The 12258-nt window shown below is 41.9% G+C and overlaps 1 protein-coding gene across 1 annotated transcript; it reads right to left on the bottom strand.

Moving 5' to 3' along the window:
• Nucleotides 1-6897: 6897 nt before the first annotated feature.
• On the bottom strand, nucleotides 6898-10556 carry LOC138471707 (uncharacterized). The gene has a single exon (XM_069609475.1). The coding sequence runs from the start codon at nucleotides 10534-10536 to the stop codon at nucleotides 9265-9267; it is 1272 nt and encodes a 423-aa protein (XP_069465576.1). The 5' UTR covers nucleotides 10537-10556; the 3' UTR covers nucleotides 6898-9264.
• Nucleotides 10557-12258: the final 1702 nt, after the last annotated feature.

The following is a 12258-nucleotide window of genomic DNA, read 5'->3' as shown; positions in this document are numbered from 1 at the left end:
GTGTAGCTCGACCCAATGTCTATTTTGATCTGACCCTTTAACTTGGTAGACCTCATTTTCAAGCTCTTTGCAGCATTTCATTCTATTAAATGATGAACTTTTGATGCCTTCAGTGTTTTTACATTCTACCTCAAACAGAAGTTTGTTTCTTTCTAATGCTCGTGTAACTACTGGATGGACAACCAGGTTCACGGTGGCCTCAACTTCTTGGTGCTAGGCCAGCCAAGCTTTTCTTTTATTTCTCCATTGCCATCAGTTATTTTCCAACTGCGCCACACTGAAAAACCCCTTCCAATCATGGGGTTTCAAGCCTTGCTTAAAGTGCACTGTGGAATATCCAGGTTCTATACATTCCTATGTATTATACATTGGTGCATAGCTGCAACTATTCACTACATAGCCAGCCTTAAGATCACCGTCTACTTGCGTTACTGCGTCTGTACAAGTGTAAACTGATTTGTATTTTCTGCGACGTTTCTGAAGCATGAGCATCGTCATTTCAAGCCCGAAATGTTGCTCATCTTTACTACCTCCTCTTCAGAGCTTATATATCGTCTATGTTCTTTTACCTTGTGCATATTTTCTAGGTGTGTCAGCTCCATTCCGCATGACATCACCGGTTTTCTCTTTCACTCATTTTCAAACTTCCTCCAGGACTTTGTCCAGAAGGCTGTTATTTCTTCGTGAATGCATGTATGGTTTTCTCAATGGATACCTTGTTTCCAAGATTTTCTGCGGTATAGGCATCCTCACTGGTACTGCACGTGTTGCAATTTCTAGTTCCCAACATATAGGCAGCATGGGGGCAGAGCTTTTGGTGGGGGTACTTCACTTCACCTCTACAAGACTATGGGGACAGACCTGCCGAGAAGCTATTGGGAACACTTATGGAGGAATATTCCTAAACATACAAGGTCTATCCAGATTAGGTAAGCATGGTATAGGGTTATGTATCGATGGCATTTTACTCCTGAAAAACTGCATACAAGGTTTCTGACTTCTATGGATAGATGTTGGTGAGAATGTGGAGGAAAGGGGGATTGGTGGCATATTTAGTGGGAATGCCCAAAATTGAGGCTGTTTTTGGGAAGAGGTTCCATATCAGATAAAGACAAGTTATATCCTCGGCAATAATTTGGTCACCTAAGGAATGGCTGTGTGGATTGTTTGATCCGGAGAATTGTCTACCAACCAAAGCTCAAAGTAAAGTATTTATGTTAATGGTAATCACTGCATGGTTGGTCATCGCAAGTGCTTGGAAACAAAAGAACTTGTCAACGGTAAGGGACTGGTTCATCAAATTATGGGGGTTTATTGCTTTGGAGTGGATGACTTACAATCTTCAAGGGGATCAGGACAAATTTAGAAAGGAATGGGCTTTGGACGTTGTGTTGCAATGGTGTCCACATAATATAATTGAATATTATGTAAACATGATTATTTGTTGTTTTACGAAATTTGTGAAAAAGATATAATGTCTCTGCTTGGGGGACGGAACAAGAAGGGGAAAGGGAGGGGGGAATGAGTGGGAGGTTAAAGTTGTCTGATTTGAAAATGTTCATAAAAATGTTTTTTTGAAAAAAAGGGCCTTTACTAATAAACCTATTGTCAATCATTAGCTCGAAATACAAATAGTGTGGGAAACAATGCTATGCAAAAGAAGTGTTCAAGAAATGATATGTCAGGATATTCAAGCCATTGGCTTCCCTTCCCCACCGTATTATTACGGGAGAAGGCGGCACACTCAAACATCATAGCCTTCTGTGCTAAATTCTCTTTGCCATTCAAAGTCTCTTTTTCAGAGGGCCTGATGTAACACAACAAACACCAAAGTTCCTTTTGCCTCCGGATTTCACAGTACAAATTCTCGCAATATTCACTATCTGGTCTCCCTCGTTCGAGCTCAGAGCATGGATCCTCCTCCTTCAGACTCAGACCCCTTTTTCACAATATTCACAAATTGGTCTCCCTCGTTCGGGGTCCGACCATGGATCCCCCTCCTCTGGGCTCGGACCAACTTTATCTGTGTTATAAACTTTTACTGTATCAACATCGAAGACTTTCGATTGTGTGCTGGATTGTGCTAGACCCGCACAGGACCACTTTGCCACTCTTTCACTTTTGTCAACTCTCAGCTCAATGCCTTACAGAGATCTTCAATTGAGCACCCATGCGGTGCCGGACCACTCTGCCAAAGGTATCGTATCTTGCTTTCAAAATTCAATCACTTATCTGCAGTTCAACTTTAGTTGCGTTGGTTATCACATGCATTTCATACAATGTTCATTCCAGTGCTCGCCATACAATGTTGCCGCTTGCATCCTTGGCTTCAACACAGACCGGTCTTGTATCGGTCTCCCCAACTCACCGGCTGTGTTCACTGACACCGCTTTGTTGTTGGAGCCAAGGACAGTACCACGGCTGCAGGTGATTTCCCCCACCCTGATTATCGACGCGGGAGGGCCCCAGGTACCTCCGACACACAAGGCAGGATTCCTCAGCCTGGTTTCCTGGTTTTACGCTTCCTCTCTCGAGGCTTGTGATCCTCTTCTGTTTCTCCTCTTGTTAAACCGCCATTTTAGAACTGCTATTTCTTCGTGTGTTTTGAAAAGTGTGCTCTCTTGCTCCGCCTTTTATCCATGTGCGGAGGTGTAATGGAAGTCAGGTGTGTGTAATGGTCACTAATTGCATGACCATGCATGTTCCTTCTATTGGGACACGTCAGGTATCCAGCTTGGGTATTAGTCCGTTTTCTCTCATAGTGGGCTGTCTGTGAGAAAGTGTTTGTGTTGTAAAGGGGGGGTTGGAGTTCTATGAGGTAAAGGTGTTACAGGGAAGCGGATACCGTGGTCTCACCATCCAGTGTCCCATTTCCACTTCCTGAAGACCCTTCATCCAGGTGATCTTCCCACACTAGTCCACCCCACGAACTGGATCCAAAAGCAATGGCCATACCCTGGCCACCTGAATGACAGATCCCCAGGGTTTAGTGGGTGAGACACCTTCTGGTTTCTCACAGTTAGAGGACAGCTGGGAGGGATGACAATGTATCAGAGTAGGATAGCGACACAGGAGTAGGAACGGGGATAGATGTGTGTGAACGGCAATACGTGTATTGTCCAGAAGGCTGAATCTGTCACAAATATATTAGAATTTGTGCTACCTTAAAGACTTTCATAAAAGCAAAATAGAGTTAGTCTGACTATACAAAAAATAATATGAGATATATACTAATTCTGACTCTGCAAAGAGGGTTTTGTTTTCCAGCTTTGGTTGAGGGAAGGAAATAACCTTACTTTACAGCGAGATTCTGGTTGTGAAACAGATAATGTGAGTAAACCCTGAAATAAATAGCTCTATAAAAAATTAGTCTAGTTGTGCAACAAATGGATCAGATGAAATAATCGAATGTGTCATCGACGGCTAGGTTTTGGCTGTGCAACAGTTGTTTTGAGTAAACATTAAAATAAATCTGGCTATGCAGAATAAGTCTGGCTATGCAGAAGAAATTAATATGAGTAGAATAAAAAATCTGATGTAGCTCCTTCGCAGGTAAGGTTATATTAGGATTTGCCCCGTGTACCACTGTCATTTGCATGATTTCCAGGTGCTGCAGCGAATCTGAAAGAGATGGGGTGAGTTTAGTACATTGGAGTGGAAGGGAACATTTCAGTATCTTGGGTTGAAGGTGCAGATCAAAGTACACTGAGAACTGCGTGTGTGCAAGCTTTCTTCTACGTGTGAAGTGTAGGAAGCAGAGGGCTTTCTGTCCAAACGGATGTCCTGGGGTCCTTAGTGTGGGCATGCACTGGTCTGGGCTGAGAATATCAGTTAGTGTCAGTGATGTTTATTTTGTGTTGTTCAGAATCTGGGAGGTATTTTTAAAAGCTGCGTGAGTGTGGCCGATTTGCATTGTGTGGTGAGCATGGGGAAGAAACATTGAGGTTAGTCACAAGGTAGGTGTTCTTGTTAGGGAGAATTCTCAAGAATGTGCTAATTACCCTTACCGTTTGAGAACTCCAGCAACTTTGCTGGATTTCTAGGATTTTCATTTTTACCTGGAAAGAGTGTAAGCTTTTCTTCCCACTATTTCATGTATTTTGATGTGGGTTTTACTTTTGTGTTCTTTGGATATGGAGTTTTAAAACAACTCCATAGGCATAGTCGTTTTCTTGTGTGTCACACAGCACCTTCAGTGCAGTGGCACAGGGGTGTCTTTCAGACTCCCCAAGGTTTAAATACCTTCTCTGGGACTGACTACTGTCTTCCAGAGCACATAAAGTTAAATTGACTTTACTAGTATCTTTAAATTTACAAACCCAGCATACACTATCTTCCTATAATGTGCTGGATGGGGTGCCTAGCATCCCCTGATCTAAACACTCATGTAACAGTCAAATGTTACCCTTTCCTACTTGAAATGGCTGGTGTCAGTGGTTTAAAACAAACTACCATGATTTTTCCTGACCGCGAACACCGGTAGCTATAAATCGGGTCTGCCATGTTTTTCAATATGGCATCCAAGATCTATCTGTAAAAACAGACTCTGGTAGACTTTTTTTCACTGTTTCTTTTAGGAAAGGTCCTTCTTGTGTTCAACTCTGCGTGCCAAACCAGGTTTGGTCCCTTTGGCGCCTGAGTGTCTGGGATGGACAGGATGTGAGGGAGGTGCCTGAAACTCCCTGTGCTTAGTCTCCTAGGAAACCTGAATGCAATCTGGCGTGATTGGCTGGCTGGCTGTCCGGCTAAGGACAGCCACCCTGCTGTGTGAGTGACAGCCAGGCTGGAATGAATGGGGGAAAACTGTTTAAAAGCAGGTCTCTGGGACTTGATAAGCCGAGTCGACCACAGGAACGAAAGAACCAAAGACGAGCTGAAGGAAGACGACTGCTGCAACTCCTGGTCTACCGGTGAAGCCGTGCTGCAGGTCCGACTTGCCTAAAACTCCATTGACAGAGAAGCCCTTCAAGGTTAACTTCTTCCCTTGAGTTGGTGGGAACAACCAACTCGCAAGTCACCTGGACATTGTCTCTATACTGGACGAATTTTCTTCAGAGTGCTGTTGAAAACCGGATAGCCAGTCAGAAGGATACCAGTTTGTGGTCTTTAAGGCACTCACACCTTAAACCAACGTTTTGCCAAGCGTGTGGCCTCTTCCCTGGGCAGTGCAGGAACCTCCGGATGTCCTCCTTGTCCCCACGACTGAAGCTCAGGAACAGCGAGATCTGCAGGAACAACTGCCTCAGCTACAGCTCTTCATTTAAAAGGTACTGGGCAAGTGCGGTCAAGAAGTTTGTAAAACTTTCCCAACTTTGAAGGCTTATCCTTCCCTAAACTGACATAACTTTTCATCTGACCAACTACTTCTAAAAACCGTGGCAAAGACTTAGCCGTTTACTACCAGAACTGTGCTATCCTATACAAAACTCTGAACCATTGACTTTGGCCCAGGCCTATTGAATTGAATTGCTGGTTGTAGTGAACTGAAAATATTTGCCCTACCTCTGAAAGTATTTGTGCTTTTGATTCTTTGAACCTTGTCTTTTTACCCCTTTTTAAAGTAACTGAAGTGCCATTTTGCTCCCACTTCGGGGGAGCTGAACTTGTTCAGAAACTGATTGGTTGTGTATTATAGTATATTAGTTTGTGATATGGAGCTGCTCTTACTAGTGGAATGTTTTCCAACTGACTGTGTAAATAAATGTATATTCTTTTACCAAGAAACCTTGAGTACGTGTTTGTTTGAATCACTGAGATTTCTAGTTCTTTGTGTAACCTCTTGTACTGCTCACTTTACTCTTGAGATAAGTCTGGCTGCTCAGCCACTGCTACCACATTACTGTGTAGTACATGTTTGAACCAAAGGTGAAATTGTACTAACACTTGTAGTCTTAATTGTGTGTAGTGTTCCCCAAGGGTACTGCATGTGATGATTCTGCCTAACAGTTCTTGTGGGAGTTTTACATTTCTTATCGAAGTAGTTGAGAATTTGAGAGTGCAACTGACAGTGCCAGGCTATTATGCAAGTCTATGCAAAAAGGACGAGCATAGTCATCCTTGGCACTTTAGGGGTATACGCTTGGCTTTGTCTACCCGTGGTAACATTTGACATCCTTTTCTATTACAGCCTGACTCCGGAATTCCTTTACATTTGAGTGCATCAGGCGGGCCCTTTGAATCTCCAACGCTGGGTCCCTGATTGCCTCAACTGCTAGATAAGCAGATTCTCCAAACAAGGGGTCATTGTCAAAGAGACAATTAATTGGGCAAACACATAAGGCTTCAAAAGCCTGCCACAGGACGCCTCTGTGCCCTGTGGTCTTTGGTGCTTCAATAGGGGTTGAATAGAATAGTGAGCCTAGTCCACCTGTTCTTTTGTGAACAGGTAGTTTCATTTGTGCAACAGCATTTCATATGTAAATGAGAAGAGACGACCAAAATCTCTCTTTAGGTAACAAGTAAAAGGCCAATTTTTAACAATGCTCGAAGAAGGGGTACCCCACATCGGTTTCAAATGCTTCCCCATTAGGAGTAGTGAAATTACTGTCTGCCTACCTTGATGGGTGCCCTGACTAGTCCCCTCCCACCCAAGACATTATGGAGGTTTTCCAGCACACAGTTATTCAGTAATGGCTGGAGCATAGTCTCCACATCTAGGAATTAGCGCGCCTGCTCTGATATTTGTGAGGGTGTTCCCTTGTACTCTCTCAAAAGGGGGGTTTAGCCAATATGTAGTGGTGCCTTGCTGCTACTGTAGGTTAGAGTGCAGTGCCAAGAATCATCTGCTTCAAACAACAACAAAATTGACATCTTATCAGATCAACAGTAAACAAAAAAAACTGAACTTTTCTGTCTGAAATAAAAGATTTTATTGATGTAAGGGCATAGAGGCGCCAGCAGTTGTTGCCGCAGGATAAACAGGCGTTTGTCATTCATACCGTTCAATGTCCTTGTCAACTTAATAGCAACACAGAAACAACTCAATAAGACATACATTTCTTTAAAACAACAAATAAAACGTGGAACAATTATTCTTTCTAGAAGTAGAGACGCTCTCCTCATGCAACTGTTCTCACTAGGCGATTGTAGAGTCAGCATGCTCTGGCGCCTTCTTGAGTAGGGCATTCCAAAACAGACCTGAACATGAATAAGGGCAAAGGCTGGAAACCATGTCTATTGTACATGGTCAATCAATACATTTTGTTAAAACATTTGTTTTATCAGTCAATACGAATAATCTAAAAAAAACGGAAATACACGATACAATCAATGCAATACTTAGTCAGAATGACAGATACATAATATAACTGAGTCAATCTATAAAAACACATTAGGTTTCAGATACTAAAGATAACATCTTTCTCTCGGTGTTCAGGTGCAAAGGGCCTTTGCTAAACAAACCCCTGTACCCAGGAATATACAATACAATATGGTGTAAAGAAAGTTCATCTACAGAGATGGAATCCGTATGCTTTGGTGACCGGTAAAATATATTGTTTTCATAGCTGAGCATAGTGGCTAGTGAAAAGGAGAATTTTTTTTTTAAAAAAAGGAGCCCTGTAGGTCATCAGAGGGACAACCAGGAGCCGTTCGGCAAAGCACAGCCATTAACCAGTCAAATTCATTCTTTGCCTGGTCACTAAGGACTAATGTGGATCTTGTTTCAGAGAATTATATAAATACTGTTAAACAAAGCAGGCGGCTGTAGAGTGATTAAAAGGGAAGGACGGTGGGTACAAAAATAATTTTCTGGAACAATATGCAAACAAAAAAGACGAAAATACATACTTCTATGTCATTCTCCTGTGCTTCTATAAAGATCCAGCATTTGTACAGTATTTTAAAGTGGTTTTCTTATTCTCTCTAGAGCTATGTTAAATCAGTGCATTATCAAATTTAACCCATAGAGGGTATAGGGTGTGACTTGGGGAGGTTTCAGCAGTTGTTTAGTACACATTGAGCCATTGTGGGATCTTAGAACTATGAAAGTAGGAAAAATAAACCCACTTAAAAGTGGAGACAGTTGGCCTCATTAGGAGTGTACTGGTGTGGTAATAACGTGTCGGTATTACCTCATACTGGCACCGGCACACTCAAGTTTGCCGGTAGGGTGCTGGATTTACCTCCAGGTTTGAGCTGGAGGTATATACTGGCAAAATACTGCAGGTATTACCGTCCCGGTAATGCTGGTGCCCGTAATACTGGCAAATTCCCCCATGGAGTCCTATGGAACTCCATGGAATCTGGGTTTAACAGCGTTTCCGCCACTTGGAATTCCCTATTACAGTTGAGGCCCAGTGTCTCAATATATGACTGCCCTTGGGGTCAGGACAGACACACACACACATGTATAAAGGAGATGTGTGTGGGAATTCACCTATCGGTTTATAAAAGTGCAAAGCCCGCATGTTTAGAAAATGAACATTGCAAGAGGAAAATGTTGAAAATGATGACAGAAATCAAACAAAATCAAGCTGCTTAGAACGTGACATACACCCGGATTCATGGAATTATTTGCGTGTAAAACAGGGATTTGTGTGATCTTCTACCCGCAAATCCCCATTCGTCAAAACAGGGATTTACGGACAGAATGGCACGCAAATCCCTGTTTTACACACAAATAATTGGGTAAGGAGGGGTTTTCAGTCTCATCTTTCACTGGAAAGCGTATTTCTAGTAGCAAAAACATCATTAAAAACTGGAGAGGTATATACTCCAAGTGAAAGACCGGCTAAAGTCTCTTTACAGGATTACAAAAAAAGTGTAGTAAGTGAGCAGATACCATAAAAGGTTTTCATGAAATGACCACCACCACCACCACCTGTATGTGAGCTATCCATCTCATTTCAAAATACTCCAATCAATTTGCCTGCCATGGAGTTCTTTCACTGTCCTTTCTTCCTGATATGCACCATGCCATGAAAACAGTAGCAACAAAGTCCCCCTCACGATTAAAAGGCTATTTAATCATAACTGAAGACGCTTAGAAATGCATTAGAATAAAGCCCCCAGGATAATGTTTGGGTTTAGTTCTTTGATGCCAAGCTGACCATATGTGTTGCTCAGACACGCGCCATATAGTTTAAGCTTCAACATATTGTCCTAAAAATAGTGCCCACAATATTAACACATGTAGGTGACAGAATTTGGTATAAAGTATGTCCTTCCTGTTACGTTTTCCTGTTTTTTCATTTTGCCTCTTTCGTCTGGTTTTGCTTGGCCATTATTAGGTGAGAACCGATCTACTAATACTGGTGAAAAGTGTCAAAACAACGAGGTGTGGTTTTTCAGCACATCGACTTGATGGATTAAAGATGCACTGAATTTCCAGATAGTGGTGTCCTTAATTAAAGACGCTCTTGGTAAGTTGGGTTGGAGTGCCTCTCTGTAATGTTGCAGCATCGCAATGCGACGACTCACCTTAACATGCCGTGAATAGGTCTTCAAGACTGTGTGGACAGAAATCTGTATTACTTTCCGTGGATTAACAATCATTTTTTCGTGATACTTAGTTCCGGGTTCCCTATAAACATGCAGTAAAACGTTATCACCTGGTATGGCTTTCCATGCTGACAGATTGAAAGTTAAGTCAAACACATTATTGGGGAAGACATGGTTTTCAAAAATGAAGATACCCCTTTTTCGGTATTTCTTCTGTAGGTACGCCATCATGCTTGCCCAATTCTGGTGTTTTTTGGGCATAATAATTTCATCCATATCAATGAGTACCACATATTTGCTTTTATACATATTTCTGTAGAGACAGTCATTTAAAGTTGCAAGCTGTCCATAATAGCCCAAGTCTTTTGGACGGGAACCCAATGTAAAATGCCAACTTGTAGAAACGTCAAGATAAAAGTCGATTGGCCAAGGTATCACTTCGACAGTTCCTTCTGCAATGTAATGTTTCATGACCTTGTCTATCAGCGAGCTGCAACTGTGGTTATAGATCATGACTTTTTGGGCACCCAGCAGTTTATACATCTCTATGGTCTGAATAAATTGCAAAGCATTGGTCGAATTTCCGAACATAGTGGAAATGCACACTGTGAATTCAGCAGTAAATGCACTAGGACTGCGGTTCCTGATCTCAAACAGAGGCAGCTTGTCAGAATCTCTTTTATCAGATAAGTGAATGGCCACATATTCTGTGGTGCAGTTTCTCACTGTCGGGCACAGCAGATGACCTATCACATAAGGAAATCCAAAATCATGGGCAAGAATATCAATCCCCACTTTCTGTATAGCTGCAAAGCCATCAATATTACTGCAGATCAACCAACAGTAGAGTTCATTTACATACCGACGATTAAGAATTGCAATTATTCGTATCAGGCTTTTTTCTCGGTTATCATAATAAGCTCCAATTATGAAAGTTCTGTTGTCGTGAAGAGGTGTAATGCTGGCAATTTCAAGCATTTTATACTTTTTAAAATCTCTAAAAATGGGTGGCTCCGTTAACATATAATTTATTATGACAATTAGTGCAATGGTACCAAACAAAACGCACATCCAAGTTCTTTTAAATAGAGACATTTCAAATGGTTTACAGTTTACTGCCCTGCACGTTTAGCAAACCTACAACAAAAAGAGAAAAGGCGTTTAATTGATTTATTTAAAAAAAGGCGAAGTCAAATATAAAATACTTTAATCCAATTAGTTTGGTTACTAGATTTAGTACCATTTTTAACTATGGCTTAAATAGACAATTTGCAGAATGGTACACTAATGATCAAAAATAAACAAAACACCTTTTCTTTACAAAAGGGAAATAATGATGTACTGATTTCTACGAGGGAAGTAAGAGTATTTAGGTACTCTGCCTGAATCATTATTATGATGGCTGAATCACTTTGAAACCACTGATGCTACTACAGATCTGACTTATGAAGGAATTTAAACAGTCTTCAAATGTGTTTCCCACAGTATATGGTTCAACTCGTTTTGAAACATAGGCATCTACTTGAATATAGTGGAGTCTGAATCGAGACTAAAGATCAGAAGGGAATAGTTTCTTACCTGTAACTCCATTTCTCCAGCATTGGTATCTTTCATGGATTCACATGCCTGGATTCACATGCTTAGAATATCCCCCGTCGTCAGACTGGGAACCCTCGGTACATAGGAAACATTTAGACACTTTTGTGTCCTATCTACGTCGTTTTGGGCTGCTTACGCATGCCCCAATAGGGCGTAGCGGTATAAATGCCCCGCCCCCGCGGCTCCCTTCAGATTTGAACCCCTCCAAAGTAGAATGGGGTATATACATATATATTGCATTCAGGGGAGGCCGGCGGGCGCATGTGAATCCATGAAAGATACCAATGCTGGAGAAATGGAGTTACAGGTAAGAAACAAATACCTTCTCCAGCATTGGATCTTTCATGGATTCACATGCTTAGAATAGATTGTATAGCAGTAATCCTGATTTGGCGGTGTGAATGCAAACCAATACCATCTTAGCACACATTTATTTATTTTATTTTTTTTCAAAAATCCAGTGGTAACAGGTTGGTTTAAAAAACAACAACAACCACAATATACATTAAGATATATATACATATAGATTAAGGCCATTCCCCTGAATAGGGCTTACCTCACTGGAACAGATGCCGTAGGACTGCTCGTCCCATCTGTACATCGTCTACATGCTGCTGTTCGAGGCAATAATGGTGGGTAAATGTATGTGGCACCGACCAGGATGCCGCTTGACAAATGTCTCCCAGTGGAATTCCGGCTCACAACGCCGCAGAAGACAAAGTTGATCTTGTGGAATGAGCTCTCGGACGTCCTTGTAGCGGTTTCCCCGCCTTGGAGTGACAAAAAGCAATCGTCATCGAGACCCATCGAGCTAGTCCTTGTTTTGAGATTGTCTTTACTCTCGTCGACGGACCATAAGCCACAAACAGTTGTTGCGTAGTCCTGAATTGCTGAATCTGATGAAGATAAAACCTTAGAGCTCTTTTCGCATCCAAAGTATGGAGGGCTTTTTCCGCAACCGATGAAGGAGTCGTGAAAAAGGTAGGTAGTACAATTGACGAATGCTTATGAAAAAGAGTAGGAACTTTTGGAAAAAATGAGGGTTAGTTGCCAGCACCACTTTGTCCTTAAAGAACCTCAAGTACAGAGGATCTATGACCAATGCTTGTATCTCCGAGAGTCGTCGCGCTGAAGTGATAGCTACCAAAAAAGCCAACTTCCACAATAAGAACTTCATAGACGAGGAAGCCATAGGTCCAAAGGGAGCTTTCTTTAGCT

This window comes from Ambystoma mexicanum, chromosome 8 (genome assembly GCF_040938575.1).
Source record: "Ambystoma mexicanum isolate Mex_15411 chromosome 8, UKY_AmexF1_1, whole genome shotgun sequence".
NCBI lineage: Eukaryota > Metazoa > Chordata > Amphibia > Caudata > Ambystomatidae > Ambystoma > Ambystoma mexicanum.
This window is presented reverse-complemented; position numbering and strand designations above follow the sequence as displayed.